The 17361-nt window shown below is 48.7% G+C and overlaps 1 protein-coding gene across 4 annotated transcripts in view; it reads right to left on the reverse strand.

Moving 5' to 3' along the window:
• Positions 1-1379: 1379 nt before the first annotated feature.
• Positions 1380-17361, reverse strand: part of FRMPD1 (FERM and PDZ domain containing 1) — a 144446-nt gene continuing 128464 nt past the window's right edge. For all 4 annotated transcript variants that reach the window (XM_030919919.1, XM_030919918.1, XM_030919917.1 and 1 more), the window contains 7 exons: positions 16096-16232; positions 14939-15065; positions 14710-14805; positions 12798-12980; positions 11295-11442; positions 7397-8203; positions 1380-3895 (listed from right to left, as the gene is read on the reverse strand). In XM_030919919.1, the coding sequence (XP_030775779.1) occupies positions 1515-3895; positions 7397-8203; positions 11295-11442; positions 12798-12980; positions 14710-14805; positions 14939-15065; positions 16096-16232 (3879 nt within the window). In that variant the 3' untranslated portion in view covers positions 1380-1514. The remainder of the gene's footprint in view (positions 3896-7396; positions 8204-11294; positions 11443-12797; positions 12981-14709; positions 14806-14938; positions 15066-16095; positions 16233-17361) is intronic.

Consider the following 17361-nt stretch of genomic DNA (forward strand, 5'->3'; position numbering starts at 1 on the left):
CTGCTTTTGCTGGATGGAGAAGAGGAGCCCTAGGGAAAAGCCACGGGGGCAGCACTGAGCTCACAACCAGACGGACAAGGGACTCCTTTAATGAACTCTAATAGCCTAAGGTGAGTGACTAAACCACCTTTGGCCTGGACAGAGAAGCAGGCAAAGAGGCATCCCAAGGGAGGCTTAAAATCAGTTTCCCTGGGGTCTAAAAACAAAATGCAGGGTATGGTTTCGGACTAGAATAGACATCCATAAGAGCCGACAGTCATAACTAGCATTTTTCATTTACTAGATTGAGTACTTGCTGGATTTCTATCCCATAAAATGGGCACTATTAGTATCCCAATTTGCAGAAAAGAAAGCCAAAGCACTGAGAGGTGAAATGGCTTGTCTAAGGTCCACCGGGATGAACTGGGATTAACTGGCTCAACTGGGGTAAGAAAGGTATCCAATATATTTCTTTTGCTTTAATATTCTTAAAAAGGCAAATCTAATTCAAGGCTTTAATGTTCAACTTTTTATTTTTATTTATTATTATTATTAATTTTTTTTTAGATGGACTCTCACTCTGTCACCCAGGCTGGAGAGCAGTGGCACGATCTCGGCTCACTGCAAGCTCCGCCTCCCGGCTTCAAGCGATTCTCCTGCCTCAGCCTCCTGAGTAGCTGGGATTACAGGTGCATGCCACCATGCCCGGCTAGTTTTTTGTATTTTTAGTAGAGACAGGGTTTCACCATGTTAGCCAGGATGGTCTCCATCTCCTGACCTCGTGATCCGCCCGCCTCGGCCTCCCAAAGTACTGGGATTACAGGTGTGAGCCACCGCTCCTGGTCAATGTTCGACTTTTTATATATTTAAAACAGGAATAAGGTGCAAGATTCAGGGATGCAATCAATTTCAGATAAAGCACATGTGTGGCCTTGCAAGTAAAGAACTTCCTGCCACCTAGTGGCAATCTATGCTTGCTGCAGCGGGGCAGCCAAGAATCCCAGGCCTCCTGGTGCAGGCGCTGCAAAAAACTTGTGAAGGTCGAATCTATCAAATATCACCGGTATTCACTCCTATTTGCAGAGGTTATTGCCAAATAAGTGTGATATGAGAAGTCAAGACTGTTTTTCAATGACCCCCACCTTTCTCCCTCACCCCTGCCTTCTTGAGTATTCCTTTTGCTTCTACACTCCTTGGGTATGCTCCTTTTATGATAAATGCTTTGCTAATAGTGATCTAAATAATCTGTGCCCTTGAGAGTCTATAAGCATCCTGACCAGGGGTAGAGACTTGTCTTACTCATCTGTAAATCCCAAGGCCTGGCACAAAGGCAGTACCCAGTGAATGTTTGTTGAACGAATATAAATGAATGCTTTTGACTCAAATTCTATGACTCAGGCCAAGATTAAGCAGCAGTTTATTTGAATACTCTATATAGTAAACATTTGAAGAGGGTGGGTGGGAAAGTGGAAGGGGCTTCTCAGGGAAGTGTCCAAGGCAAGAAAGGGCAGGAGGCCCTTGGGCCATTGACCTGCTTACAGGGCCGTGGATGCCCGGAACTTCTGGGTCAAACAGAACACCGCGGCTGTGAGGGCCGTGCACTGACGGGCCAGGAGTTTCACACTCAGGTCATGGTAGCCCCTCTCGCAGGTCGATTTAGCGGCCTCTACAAACTGATGGTAGGTGTACACCACATCCCTCAGGTTCCCCGCTGCCTCCCTGTGCCGGGTGGAGCAGCGGCTACAGTCCGTGAACTGAAAGCACAGGCCAGCCAGTTGGACCAGGTGCTGGAAGGTGTCACGCACGGCCCCCTGCATCTCTTCGGGGGACTGGTCCATTCTGATCACATGCTGACAGCTCGACAGGAGCTTCTGGGAGCCCATGCAGAGGCGGCTCCGGCTTTCGGTAAAGTGCCAGGTGCACTTCTCTGGGGGATGTTTGTTTCCAGTCCCCCAGGAAGTTTCTAAAATGTCTTGTAGCTCCAGCAAGCTCTCCATAAGCTGGAGGAAGCCCTCAGGGGTGCTGGCGGGGGTGGCTTTCAGCTGTCTCAGTGCCCTGGAGCAGTACTCTGGCCAGATGTGGCTTTTCCTCCACAGGGATGCAGTGCTGCAGCTGTGGGTTCGGGCAGGCCTCCAGGGCAGAACCACGGGGCTTCCCGCAGAGGGCGGTGAAGTGAGGGGGGCCGTGGGGTGTGCGTCCAAGTCCCTGTCTTCTTCCTCTGTCTCAGGCTGTGGGCCACGGAAGCATGTGGCATAGGAGAACTGACAGCTGCACTGCTCCATCCCTATCCTGGGAGCCACCATCTCATTCATGCCTGCAAAACCCAAAGATGTAGCCATCCTGAGACTGGCAGAGACTTCAGGACGGCTTTCTGGGGCAAAGCACAGAAAAGACTTTTCAGCAGGAAGGCAGATGCTAGAGCTGTCACTTTTGCCTTCTGAGAGAAAGCAATGGTTTGAAGTTTCTAAGTGAGGATCCTCTTGTGGACGTGGTAGTGGCTCTGGCAAGGAAGGCCCAGGATTAAAACAGACCCACTCAGGGCTGTCCCTACGGGCTTTATCTTCCCCTGTCACATGGTTAGGTGTCTCTGCCTTGATCCCCTCTGGAGGGAGGGCTGATGAAATTGTCTGCTTCCCAAGAAAGAAATCAGGGTCTAAATCCAACTCTATGAAGAGTTTTTGTTCTTGAGCCTGGCAGGCTTGCCCTGGGGGTTCTCTGCTCTGTCCTTGAGGGTCTCTAGGGCCATGTGGTGGGATCTGCTCAGTCCCTGTTACAGGAGCATCTAAAGAAAGGGAGGTTACTATTTTACCAGCTGGAGAACTAATATCAAGAGTCTGTGAAACATTATTTGACACATCACCCAGGGAGTCACCTGAATCCTTCCTAGATTCCTCCTGAAATATCTTGGTGCCATTTTTGTTTGTAACTTCTCTGTCTCTTTCCAAAGATAGTTGTCCTTGTTGCTCTTCCTTTGTAGGGATAGAGGCTATCTTCTCTCCTGGATTTATTCCACATTCATCACTTCCAGGCTCATCTCCAGGAGACAACAAAGGCTCTGTGTATTTGGGGGCAGTTTCTTGCATATGATTTGTACAAAAAGATTCCAATCCCATTTCCAACTGGACATGGGGCTCCAACTGGAGCTCTAGTGTGTCTCCTTGAGAGACATTATGTAGCCCTGGGTTGCTGGCCAGGCAGACTCTGTCTGGGTTAGGGTCGCCACTGGAGAGGGAGAAGGAGCTGTCCCCATGCTCTATGGCAGGTTCTTTGGGGGCAGTGCCATCCAGGTCTTGAGACAGAGGTAAGATTTGGGAAGGCCTTGCCTGAGCAGTATCTGGGCCAGATGAACCTGGGTTAGAACAGTGAGGAGTGCTTGCTGAGGAGCTGGCAACAGGGACAACACCAGAATTCTCTTTATTGTTGGGGTCAATCCGGAAGCGAATGGCAGAAATAGAAGACACTCGAGAGTCGATGACTGATTTGGTTTCCATGGTCTCGGGCTCCATCTCCATGACCCTGGAGGCTGGGTTTGTGCTCTTGGTCTCCCTCAGGGGAGCTAGCAGCCCCAGGGCCTTTGTCTCCAGAAGGCCAGGCTCACCCTGCATGTCCTGCAGAGAGGACACAGTTGGGGAGGGTGCACCAAGGGCCAGGTAGGGCTCCCTGTCATAGTAGCACACGTCGTCTACACTCTCCAGGGAGGCCGATGGCACCAGGGGAAATGAGACCTGAGAGGTGTAGTCGGTCTGTAGGAAAGACCTTCTTTTCCTCAGGGTCTTGGCATACTTCTTGACTCCTCCCCTCCTGCTTGGCTCTCTTCCATCTGGCCCACAAGGCAGGCTGTTCTCAGGGCTACAAGTGCTGGCCTTATTCTGCAAGCTTGTGGCACTGGGTTCTGCAGCAGAAACATCTCTGGGCCCTGGGAGTCCGGAAACAAAAAATATATTAAAAAGCAGAAAACCAAAGAGGTTTATAGAGCTTGGGGCTGGGGCCTTGGGCTTGCCTGGGTTCAAATTCTGGCCAGGCTGTGTAAACTTGAGCAAGTTCAATCCTGATCTCCTCAACTTCCTCATCTGAAAGATGGGTATAATAATAATGACAGACTTTTTTTTATTTTTTTGAGACAGAGACTCGTTCTGTTACCCAGGCTGGAGTGCAATGGCATGATCTCAGCTCACTGCAACCTCCGCCTCCCAGGTTCAAACAATTCTCCCGCCGCATCCCCCTGAGTAGCTGAGAGTACAGGCATCTGCCATCACACCAGGCTAATTTTTGTATTTTTAGTAGAGATGGGGTTTCACCATGTTGGTCGGGGTGGTCTCAAACTCCTGACCTCAAAGGATCCACCTGCTTAGGCCTGGGATTACAGGTGTGAGCCACCGTGCCTGGCTGATACTTTTTTTTTTTTTTTGAGACAGGGTCTCACTCTGTCCCCTAGGCTGTAGTGCAGTGGTGCGATCACGGCTCACGGCAGCCTTGAACTCCTGAGTTCAAGCAATCCTCCCACCTCAGCCTCCCAAAGTGCTTGGATTATAGGATTGAGCCACCGCACCCCCAGCTGTGATAGACATTTTTAAATTTTTGACTGCCTAAAATCCATTTAATTTTCTTTTGGTCACAGCACCTCAACTTCGATTTAGGGAATGACATCTCCCCAGTGGTTAGAACCTGCTGGAAGTGTTCATGAAGACGCTCTGTCCACGCCAGCCAAGTAACTCAGCCAATCAGCTACAAATTCCCCACAAGTCCAAACTCAAAGACATTTATTAAAAAAAAAAAAAAAAAAAAAAGCAGAGCCATTCTTTCCAGCCACAATATCTTGATAATACAAGTAGGGAATCCTGTTACTAGACTCTTAGCCTGGTTGCTGTCTATTTCTGAATCCACAGTTCTTTAGGTTTGCCAGCAATTCTATAAACAATCTTACTTCCTAACACTTTTTCTTTGTGCTGATGTTAACCCAAGTCTTTTAGTGCCAACAGTGCCAATCAGTGCTGCCGTGCAGGTTAAATTAATCAGCGCATTTTTATAAAGCACCCAGCACAAGGCCTCTACCTCATTAGGTATTCACTAAAATGAAGCTATTCTTGTTATTGCCATTTCATGTCTGAATGCAAAGGGGCCACAACTCTGTCACAGGCATCGAGTTTTGTGTGTCCCAGGATGGATCTTTCTGGGAGGAGAGGCAGTATTGTGAAGAACCCTTGGGAATCAGCCAGAAGGAATTAGGATCAGAGCCTAGCACTTGAGAATCAGATAGCTTGTGTAGTCAGACCAGTCATTTCTAACCTGGCTGCAGGCTATTAGAAACCCTATCAAGTCCTATGCTGCTCCTCAGAATCTCTGAGGAGTCAGAATCTCTGAGGCTAGGGCCTAGGAATCTACAAGGTCTAGGTTGTTGTTGTTGTTGTTTTATTTTTATTTTTTTTTTCAGACAGAGTCTTGCTCTGTTGGCCAGGCTAGAGTTCAGTGGCGTGATCTTGGCTCATTGCAACCTCCACCTCCCGGGTTCAAGCAACTTTCCGACCTCAGCCTCCCAAGTAGCTGGGATTACAGGCATGCACCGCCACACCCAGCTAATTTTTGTATTTTTTGTAGAGACAGGGTTTCATCATGTTGGCCAGGCTAGTTTCAAACTCCCGACCTCAGGTGATCCGCCTGCCTCGGCCTCCCAAAGTGCTGGGATTACAGGCGTGAGCCACTGCGCGGCCGAATCTATGATTTTCAAACAAGGTTCCTCAGGTGATTCTGATGCCCAGCCACGTTTGACTGCCCTAGGCTACTGACAGCCACTGACCAAGGAGTTTCTAAGTCCCAAAGACAGAGAGGCTCCAATAGTGAGTCAGGGACCAGATCAGAACCCAGGCTGAGGAATCCTAGTTCTGGCTCTCTTCTCAGCAACACACTGGCTCCCTAAAAACCACAACAACAACAATGTCCAGTATGAACCCCGTATGTCCCTGACTAGACTCCCATAAAAGGGCCCTGACTGATGGTTTCTGCCACACTTCCATCCTGCCCCCAGCACAACAGCTGGCCCTGCAGGGCAAGGCTGGGGGCACGGAAAGTGGTTGTCTGGGTTCTTTGGGGAGCAGTAAGCAGCCTGGCCATGGTTTCTCCTTTCCTTACGGGCACAGTCAGTTGAACTCAGTGTAGATGGTGGAGACTACATTCATTCATTTAGCAACAATTGCTAGACACTGTGTGCTGGGGACATAATGAGAAACACATAGTTCTAACACTCAAAGGAGTTCTCGGTCTAGTGATGGACAGAAACATCAACACAGAATCATACAAGTAAATATGTAATTTACAGGCTATGCTAGGTGCCAGGCAGGGAGAGGCTCAGGTGCTGCAAGAACATGTGACAGGGATGGGGAGACCTGCCTTGGGCTGGGAAGCCTGGGAAGCCTGGGAAATGTTCTCTGAGGAAGTGAATTCCAACTGGAATCTGATAGATGGATGGCACCAGCAGCCACGATCAGGGGAGGGGTGTTTCAGGCAGAAAGAGCAGCATGTGCAAAGGCTGGAGGAGGGAAAAAACAGGCACTTGTAGAAAGTGGCAAGGAGGGCTGTATGGCAGGAATGCAGGAGAAGGGAGAGACACAGGCAGAGGCCATGTCACAGAGGGCCTCAAAGGGCCTGACAGGGCTCCCAGAGGAGCTGGCCTTTCTCTCCAGAACAGTAGGAGAGCACAGGAGGGCAGGGAATAGAGGATCAGAGAGCAGCAGGAAAGCGCCGAGACAGGAACAAGGGCTGCAGATCTCCTAGCTTCTGGCAGGTCACCTTCGACATCCACGTGCTCGTTTCCAGTATGTTTCCTTCAGAATGCGGTGTGTGTGTGTGTGTGTGTGTCCTGCCCGGATCTCAGTTCTACTTGGGAAGTCATCCTACATGGAAAGACCCTCCACACTCGCGGTGGAGGAATGTATGAGGAACCTGATTGAAACACAGCCACCAGATCCCCCACCTTCTGATGTCAGAGTCCCTTAGACCCCAGACGGCCTGTCCATCTGGTTCTTCTTGCTTCACGGCCTCCTTTAATGCAGCCTCACGATCAGTGATGACATAGCCACTTCACTCTGCCGGGCACTCCTGTCAAGCCCTTTTCTTTTGTGTAAATTCTGTCCCTCCCACAAGGCCTAGCCCATTTGCCCCCTCTTCTGGGAGGCCTTCCCTGATTCCCACTGTTGGACGAATCCCTTCCATCTCTGCTTGCCACAGTTCTCTGAACCTCCCTTGCAGCCCTGCCATGATGCCTAAAATTTCATCCACGGAATCTGTATCTACCTCCTCAGAAGTGGTCAGGGACCCTGTTTCACTCATGTGTCTTCCTCTCAAGCTTGGCCCCGGGCCTTCGCCCCCAGGAGGCACTCAGGAGCTGCCTGCTGTGTCTGCAGGCCTGCAAGGGAGGGCTCACCTGAGGGGGGGCCTGGGGGAGTGAGCTTATCAGCCGCGTCATAGTATTCCTCATCTGAGCTGCCATCCTCAAAGGCCAATGGTGGGTGCAGGGCCAGGGATTCCAGCATGGAACTGGGCTGGGCCTCAGTCCAGCCCTGCTGACCCCAGGCTGGCGGGGCTCCTCCTTGCCGCGAAGCTGTGCTGTCGGAACTGTCACTCAGGTAGCTGGCCGGGGAGACACTGGAGCACAGGCTGTAGTAGTCGGCGCGGCTGCCTTCATACAGCCTGGGGTCCAACCTGACTGTGCTCAGTTCTGGTGCCCAGCCAAATGTCTCCAAAGCGGCACTCTCAGAAAACTCTGTCTTCTGGCACTGGGGGTTGGCTCTCTGGGCCAGGTCCAGGAGACAGAGGAAGCCACTGGTTTCAATACCGCTTCTCTCCTCCTGGCTGTCAGAGTCAATGCTCTCTGGGAGGCTTGGCGAGCCGAAATGGAAGAAAGCGGACCTGATGGAGGAGCAGGTATCTAAGTCATCCTCTTCCAGAGCGTCCATGGATTCGCTCGAGCCGCTGGTCCTGTAGCCGCGGCTCTCCGTGTTGGCTGAGTCGGACGCCTCAGACTCGGCACTGTCTGTCGTGCTGCTGGCCCCGCAGGTGCTGGGGCCCCTCCTAGCCACCTCAGGTGTGGGGCTGTTCCCAGGAGGCTGCTCCTCCTTTATGAGTGATCTGCAGGGTGCCAGCTTTACCAGGCACCTGTCAGAGAGAGGTTCGAGTACGCAGTCCACCTCAGAGGACTCCTCTGAGTCACTGCAGGCCCTGGACTCATAGCCTGCAACACAGGGTACACCAACAGTTACACAACAGAACTCTCCTGCCTGTGTGTCCTTCTAGCCGCCCCGACCCCCACACAAACCTGCCAGATGAGAAAACTGAGGGCCAGAAGGTGGCTGGCCTAAGACCGTGCTATACTGACCAACATGGGATCTGAGGGACTCCAACTTCCATGTTCTCCCCACAGTATCAGACCGCCTGTCCCACATCTCTCTGAGCTAAAGGAGGCTGGATTAACTCCATCCCCACCTCCAAGAAGAACTGTCTGTTCATAGAAATGTGGTATTTACTTTGATTCCTCTTTGCAGGGGCAGCACTGCCCAGGTTTGCTAAGCCCCTCCCCAGACCTCAATTCTGTCCTGTCTGGGCATCAAAGTCAGATGGGGAATCATATTTTAAAAATACAACAGATCCTTGGCCCTACCCCTGAAGTACTGAGTCAAATCTCTAGAAGTGGGGCCTGAGAATCTACATTTTTAGCAATTTTATGGGGAGTATGAGGCTGCTAGGCTGGCACCATTCTAAAGCCTGGCCTTCTGGATCCATGGGTGCTACGGGCTTTGTAGGATAGTGAAAACTCATCCAGCTGCAGGTTCTCAGGAAGGATTAATGGTAGGAGGGTGGGGAGCACTGAGCCAGGTTGCAATCTCTTTATTCCTGTAAGCCTCCAGAATGATCTTTCTCAAACTTCTCTCTGACCTCATCACACCCTGCTTACACCTTCTGATGGCTGCCCTGCCTATGGGGAAGAGCCTGACCGCCCCCACGACAGTTACAGTCTCTCACAATATGGCCTTGTTACCCTTCTCACAGGATGGCCATGGCGCCTCATGCAGAGTCTAGTCCTCCCTTCCCTCAAAGGATGGCCCTAAGGCCTCCTCTGCAGGCTCTTCCCCCTCTCCCAGGATGGCCTTGAACCCTCCTCCGTAGTCTAGTCCCCCCGACAGGATGGTCTTGATGCCTCCCCTTCAGTCTAGTGTCTCCCTCACAGAATGGCCCTGAGGTCTCCTCTGCAGTCTGGCTGCCCTTCTCATGGTGGGGCTCCTATCTCTTTTCACCATCTCCCTTTTCCTCTCTGGCAATATGGTCCAGCCCCTCCTCAGGCACCCAGTCCCCCATGGCAGCCTTCCCTGCCATGTTCCAGCCACCCATAGGGAGAGCTTCTTTCAGGTCATGGCCTTTTCCTCAGGTCATTCCTCCAGGGCCCCTCGGCCTTGAATGATCTGTCTTCCTTTCTGTGCCTGGTTAACTCCAGCATGTTCTTCAAGATCTACTTCCAATACCTCTTCCTCTAGAGGACTTTCTCTGACAGGCAGCAGCAGTCACCCCCCAGCCTCTCCACAACAGCCCTGTTCCCACTCTGTGTTGTCTCCCTGAGCAGACTCTGAGGAGTCACCCTTTGTTCATAAATATATTGTGTAACAACAAAGGTAACAGGCCGGCACGTTGGCTCATACCTGTAATCTCAGCACTTTGGGAGGCCAAGGTGGGCGGATCATTTGAGGTCAGGAGTTTGAGACCAGCCTGACCTGCATGGTGAAACCCCATCTCTAGTAATGTACAAAAATTAGCCGGGCATGGTGGCATGTGCCTGTAATCTCAGCTACTCGGGAGGTTGAGGCAGGAGAATCACTTGAACCCAGGAGGCGGAGGCTGCAGTGAGCCAAGATTGCACCACTGCACTCCAGCCTGAGTAACAGAGCGAGACTGCCTCTAAAAATAAAAAATAAAAACAAAAACAAAGGTAACAGATACTCCAAACTCATCACTTTCCGTTTTACTTATTGTATTAATACCTATTGTCTTGAGCTGATTTCTACTTTATCCATATAGAGGAAACACTCTACAATGGTGTGCTACTGACCACCTCTTCCCATCTCCACATTCAGTGACATCACGTGGTGGTAGCCTGAAATTAGCCACGGTGAGAGTGTTGACACCATGGAATTGGGCAATTCCTTCAAATTGTTTTTTGTCCCCCTGCAGGGAGTTGTTCAACATTTATCAGCATAGCCCTGGGGACATGCTGCATCAATGATGCTGAAGCAAAAGCCTGGCAGAAACTGGGAGCTGGCCTGGGGGAAACTGTCTTACCTGCCTTGCAGAGATGTTCTTTTTTTTTTTGAGACGGGGAGTCTCGCTCTGTTGCCCAGGCTGGAGTGCAGTGGCGCGATCTCGGCTCACTGCAAGCTCCGCCTCCCGGGTTTACGCCATTCTCCTGCCTCAGCCTCCCGAGTAGCTGGGACTACAGGCGCCCGCCATCTCGCCTGGCTAGTTTTTTGTATTTTTTAGTAGAGACGGGGTTTCACCGTGTAGACCAGGATGGTCTCCATCTCCTGACCTCGTGATCCACCCGTCTCGGCCTCCCAGATGTTCTTTTATACTTCAAGAGATTGCAAAAGAGTGCTTAGGTATGGAAGAGAAGCCAGGTCATATACTTCCTGAACAAATAAGTGACATCGCTTTTTGATGAGAAATAATGATAATCTTTCTTTTCTTTTTTTTTTTTTTGAGATGGAGTTTCGCTCTTGTTGCCCAGGCTGGAGTGCAATGTCACACTCTCGGCTCACTGCAACCGCCACCTCCTGGGTTCAAGTGATTCTCTTGCCTCAGCCTCCCAAGTAGCTGGGATTATAGGCGTGTGCCACCATGCCCGGCTAATTTTGTGTTTTTAGTAGAGATGGGGTTTCACCATGTTGGCCAGACTGGTCTCAAACTCCTGGCCTCAGGTGATCCACCCGCCTCAGCTTCACAAAGTGCTGGGATTACAGGTGTGAGCCACCATGGCTGGCTGAGAAATAATGATAAAATGCAGTGGATCTGAGACGATCGTAGGAAATACTGCAGGGAACTAGAGCTCTTCCACAGCATTCTTTGGTTTCAGGAAAATTTCAGATACAAAGAAAGCTTCTTTGTTTAGTATTTATGAAAGATCAATTGTTTACTAGGAAATAAACAGAGAAATAGCTCTCATCCACTTGAGCTGAAGCCTCGGCTCAATTCAATTCACCACCTCCCTTTAGGCTGCCCTTACCTACAAGGCCAGTGAAAGGGGCCTGTCCTTACTGGGGCAAGACTCAGTGCCTCACCTTCCTCTGCGGATACACGGTGCGCTTGTTGTTTGTTTCCAGGCCAGAGGAAAATGGAGGTAACTGGGTCAACTAACAGCCTGTAGTACCCAGCAATCAGGCAGGCTAGGTCTTTTGCACTGTTGGATTCCAGCAGCAAAGTGAGAACCTTGGAAAGCAAATAGAAATCTCATGTTTATCAAGGACCAAGGGACAGTCTGAAGACTGACAACAAAGCCATGTGGGACCAACAAGAGATTCCAAGTAAATCCAGCCATGGTCCAGAGATAGATCTCCTGGTGCCCCATATCCTCACCTGCAAGGCTTTAAATGAGGATCTGCATGTACTCATACACGGACACCATCGCACATGCATGCACATGCACACACACACACGTGCACACACACACACACACACACAGTGGGCTCTTCCCACCCAATCTGTACAGTGTCTTCTGGCTCCTCATCCTCTACCCCAGCGCCATATCCAAACTGCCCCATCCCACCCTGTTCATTCCTGCAAGAGGGACCTTGCAAGACTAAACTTAGAAAAGAAAAAGGAGCAAGAACATGTGGAGAACGAGGGAGAGGGTGATAAGAAGAATAAAGCACCACTCTGGAGTATGTTGGGATAAAATCAAAGGAGGGCAGAATAAAAGTAAGACCTTCGAGAGAGCCTCAGGAGGTACCCTGCACTAGTGACCTTTTTTTTTTTTTTTTTTTTTTAGACAGAGTTTCGCTCTTGTTGCCCAGGTTGGAGTGCAGTGGTGCAATCTTTTGCTCACTGCAACCTCTGCCTCCTGGGTTTAAGTGATTCTCCTGCCTCAGGCTCCCAAGAAGCCGGGATTACAAGCGTGAGCCACCACACCTGGCCCACTATTTACCCATTTTAATGCTCACCACTTAAAGCTTTTGGGCAGCAATCTGGTCCCATGCATGTCATAAAATCCTCTAGTGGGCTGGGCGCGGTGGCTCACGCCTGTAATCCCAGCACTTTGGGAGGCTGAGGCAGGTGGATCACGAGGTCAGGAGATCAAGACCATCCTGGCTAACACGGTGAAACCCTGTCTCTACTAAAAAATGCAAAAAATTAGCCAGGTGTGGTGGTGGACGCCTATAGTCCCAGCTACTTGGGAGGCTGAGGCAGGAGAATGACATGAACCCAGGAGGCGGAGCTTGCAGTGAGCCGAGATGGCGCCACCGCACTCCAGTCTGAGCGACAGAGCGAGACTCTGTCTCAAAAAAAAAAAAAAAATCCTCTGGTGTTCTCCATCTACGTTTCTCAACCCGACAGGAAAGCACATGGTCCATCTCAGTTTGTACAAAAACACCTTTTAGGACCTCTTCAGGAAAATGTACCATTTACCACTTTCCCTTTGACAGAACAGGATGGACAATTCATCCTCTTAAGCAGATATTGGACATTAGACTTTATTATTATTTAAAATTCATATAAACTAGCCTGGCCCCCATTTGGCCCCAGATTCCAGCAGTTGAATTCAGAATCTCTCCCCATTGTGTTACCTTGACGTCCTGAAGATACACTTTGACCACGCTCACTTTCTCAGATTCTTCTGTTAGCTCTACACGGCTAATGTTTGCAAACTCTGCCAACGTGGACATGATGTTGAGTTTGCTATTGATAATTTGGCTAATCCCATACTTGGCTCCAACCAGAAGGGCAATGTAGGATTCTCTATCCTGTAACTGCAGAGGGTGGAAGGGGAATTAGTTTCCATTCGCAAGCTAGTGAAAATACATTTCACATGTAAGCAAAAATACCTCTTGCTGCAAACTCCTTGATTCCTGCTTTAGGTCCTAACCACCAATCCTCCAGATGATTGCCTAATTGAGCCCCATCAAGAGCTAAATCAAAGTGTAAATTTATCTCCCCAAACTCTTCCCAACACAGCCCTGAGCCACAGCCATAAACACATCTGTATTTTCACATCTATGTACCTATCTTCCTGCTCTATGAATCCCTTCCCTGCCATCATTTCCCGTTTAAATCCTGATCCTTCTTTAAAAGCTTACATCAAAACCTACTGCCTATGAAAAGCATCTGCCTGATCTCAGCCTCCTTAAGCCAGAAATGTCCCTTTCCTCTCTGTTGTTCCTGTGCCACTTCCTCTTACTTCTCTACTAGCACTGAACACTTATGACTTCTTATTCTAATTATTTGTATTAAGTCTCATTTTCCATGTTAAGTTTCTCAATAACAGAGTCTGCATTTATCTCTATTTGTAACCCGCAGTGCCTGGCAAGCACCCTGAACCGGTTCCATGTAGCTGGTTGCTTCTCCCACTACCAGTTCTTTCCTTAGACAAGAAAGGTAAAGCGAGACTGGGGACTGGAACTGGACAGCTGGGAGAGGGCAGAATTAGCCCTTGGAAAAATTGGGAAGTTTTTCTTGTACCTTCAAAACTGTCCTTTCTGTGATCTAGTCTCTTTTCCACCTTTTGGGTCTTCTACTTAAACAAAGAATCCATCTGTGTCTCCCCTTCCCCTAAATATCTGATGCTCTTCCTTTCTTTCAAAACACTGATTCTCTTCTTCCATCTACATTGTTAGGTTAGCAATCTGATTACATTGGCCCATCACTGTAAATGACTGAGGTGCACACCAAATCTTTTGAAAGGACTTTGGTTAATATTTTTTTTAAAACGCCACTCTAATTGGTAAATTGGTTTTGTGCTGCAGGATCCTGGGGCCAACAGTGCTGGAGGAACGCTCTCTGAAACCACAATCCCGAGACACTGACTGCCGAAAAGCACATGCTCTAGGCCTAGGCTGAGAAAAGCAGCAGGCGGGAGAATGGGAAGAGAGCCCAGGGTTTTCCTGCTTCTCTTCTTCCTTCTCAGGCCCACCCCTCATTCCTCCCTCCTTCTGAACAATCAGAGACTCAGCTTGGCAGTCAAACACTCTTATTTTTCTTTCATGATTTCCAGTTTTTCTCTTCACCTTCATATACCCAAAGCTCCAGAGTGAAATGTTTACCATCCCCTTCTGACCCAGAAGGCCTTTTCCTCTCTACTGAAGTCTGGCCAAATTCAGGCTTCCTCTTGCCACTTTCCTTAACCCCTTCTCCTTCCTATACTATACTGAAGCAAGTAGTGCTACCTTCTGTCTCCAAACTCCACAGCCATAGGCCGGAACCTGTCTCATGGCTTTGCTTCATTTTGTTGGGTAGCTTGTTTCATCCTTCAAGGATGGAAATCGCGTCTTATTCAGCCCTGCTTCCCCTAGCATCTATCACAGGTGTAGCACCAAGCAAGGGCGTGATAAATATTTTCCAGTGGTATACTATTTAGTTTCCCAAACAAATTTTATTATATGACAGAGTCCTCAGGAATTTTAGGCTAAAAGATATATTGATTTTCAGAGGATCTCTAAGGTCCCTTACGTGAGTAGGATTTCATAGTTCTCTAATACATACCATTAAAGTAGCGTTAAAGATTCTTCCACTATATGTCTTGAGTTCTCCGAGGATCTGTAGATAATTTAAACGTAGCTGGGCAGCAGAAATAAGTTGCTTAAATAGAAAAAAAAAAAAAACCTTGAAGTCAGTGTTATTCATTGGTCTAAAATCCAGGCGATATTGAAAATGTTTTCCCTAAAGTTTCACAGCAGACTGCTGGGTGGGTCGGCAGAGGCACCTTCATTACCTTCTGTCGGGGTTCCAGCAAATTCTGGTTCCTCTTCATGTGGAAGCTAATGGCTTTCTTGATGTCTTTGCCTTTCATGTTTCGGAGTAAAGTTGGAGATATAAAGTTCTCTATTCCCCAGTCTTTCCTGCCATGAGACATTGGAGACAAGGAGGCCCATTTCTACAGTGTACTTGGCTCTAATGAAGAGCATAATTACATTTGATTCAGTACTTAGTATTCCCATAATACAGCAATTACGAGCCACCTTCTCCTCCTCTCTTTTTCTCTCTCACACACACATACACACACTCTCCACAAAAATCCCCACAGGCATTCAGGAACTAAACCCCACTGATCATTCTGGGAGCTCATCACTCTTGGCGTGGTGTGACATTCTATCAGTCAGAGCAGGAGTTCTGAATCTTTTTCACTACAAAATATGTGGCAAATAATGACAGCATATGTACAAGACACTCTCATGGGGCAATGCAGAGCTCCTGTGAATCCCTCAGGCCAAGCTTCAGCATGATGCCAGCCTAGCAGCCTCAGAATCCCCCAGAAACTTGCTAAAACTACTGATGCTCAGGCCCTGCTGCTAGAGATTGGACTCAGTACATCAGGGATAGGGCCAAGGATCTGCTGTATTTTTTAAAATATGATTCCCCAAATGATTCTGATGATTCAGGCAGGACAGAGCTGAGATCTGGGGAGGGGCTTAGCAAACCTGAGTGATGCTGTCCAGAACAATTCTAAGCTAGGAATCAGAAGGTGCTGAAATTGTAGGACTTGAAACTGCCCTAGTGGAGACATAATGCAATAGGAACTGGTTCATATCCATGGGAAAAATTAATTTACAAGGCATTCCCACCCCTAGAGAAGCTTAACACTGATGCTGGCAACTGATTTCCCAAAACATCTTCCCGGGAACTGGGAATTTACAAAGGGATCCTGTGTCGTTCCATCTGGAATTGGCTTCTGTCCCAGAGAAAGCAGCCAGGTTCAGACATCTGGGGGAGCCAGGTCAGATTAGAAAGGATGCAGAGGGAAATGGATGGAAAGACAACAGACAGATACATGGGTAGGGGGTGACTATCAGCTTTCTGTGGCATCTGGCCCTCCTGGCCAGGGGCCAGCAAGTTATAAATGCAATGCAGCTGCCATCCCCTGCCACTCACTCTATATACTTTAAAGAGATCTTCTGTGGCTGGGCACAGGCGTAGATCCGCTCCTGGATATGCAGAGCCGCGAGTCGGAGTGCAGAGCTACATTTCATTTCTACAGCAAAGCGCTCCTGGAGCACATCGCTGCAGCTCTAGAAGAGATTAAATAGAGCAGATGGGAAACAAAAGCAGACGTATTGTGTACCCTCATTTTCTCAGGTGAAAGGCAGCAGGACCAGGAGCTCCCCTTTGAGAGCTGGCTCTCACAGTTCTTTGCTGTGTGACCTTGGTTAAGTTACCAAGACTCTCTGAGCATTTGGTGTCTGGTAAATGAGGATAGTAAAATCTACCTTACGTGGTTTCTGTGAGACTTAAATTAGATAAGGTATGTGAAAGCAGGTACAAGGCACACAGTGTTATACAAATACAAAATATTGATGCATTGTTATTGCTATTATTATTATTTTCTGCCATTGTTTCTGTAAGACTTGGGGCAGTCCAATCCACCTAGTCTGAGTTACCTCATCTGTAAAATACTGATATCTGCCAAATGATTCTTTCTCTTTTTTCTTTTTTGGAGACAGAATCTTGCTCTATCACTCAGGCTGGAGTGCAGTGGCATGATCTCGGCTCACTGCAACCACCACCTCCCAGGTTCAAGTGATTCTCCCACCGCAGCCTCCCAGGTTCAAGTGATTCTCCCACCGCAGCCTCTCAAGCACCTGGAACTATAGGCGTGCTCCACCATGCCTGGCTAATTTTTTGTATTATCAGTAGAGACGGCGTTTCACTGTGTTGGTGAGGCTGTTCTCAAACTCCTGACCTCAAGTGGTCCATCTGCCTTGGCCTCCTGAAGTGCTGACATTACAGGCATGAGCCACTGCACCTGGCTCCAAATGATTATTTTTCATCAGAATAAAAATGACATAATAACTCTCATCTAAGGAGGTAGAATAGGAGGAGCACCAGGCCACAGATCAAGAACTAGATTTTGGCTCTGCCACTAAGTGGGTGACCCAGACAAATCACATGACCTTCCCAAGACTCAGTGTCATCATTCTAAAATGAAGTTTTGAAGCACTAAGACCCCTTTTAGCAATAAAAACTGTAATTCTAAAGATCCTAAAATGGTATCACAAAATGTATCATCTACATTGAGGACTGAGCCTGAATTTCATTCTGATATTGCACATCTGCTAAAACAGCAACTTAGTGACAGAAAAGGCAATTCTGAGTGATGATCAGGCCCATTCTCCTTCAGATAAAGACAATCCCTACCAG

The sequence above is a fragment of the Rhinopithecus roxellana genome, chromosome 16, assembly GCF_007565055.1.
Source record: "Rhinopithecus roxellana isolate Shanxi Qingling chromosome 16, ASM756505v1, whole genome shotgun sequence".
Classification (NCBI taxonomy): domain Eukaryota; kingdom Metazoa; phylum Chordata; class Mammalia; order Primates; family Cercopithecidae; genus Rhinopithecus; species Rhinopithecus roxellana.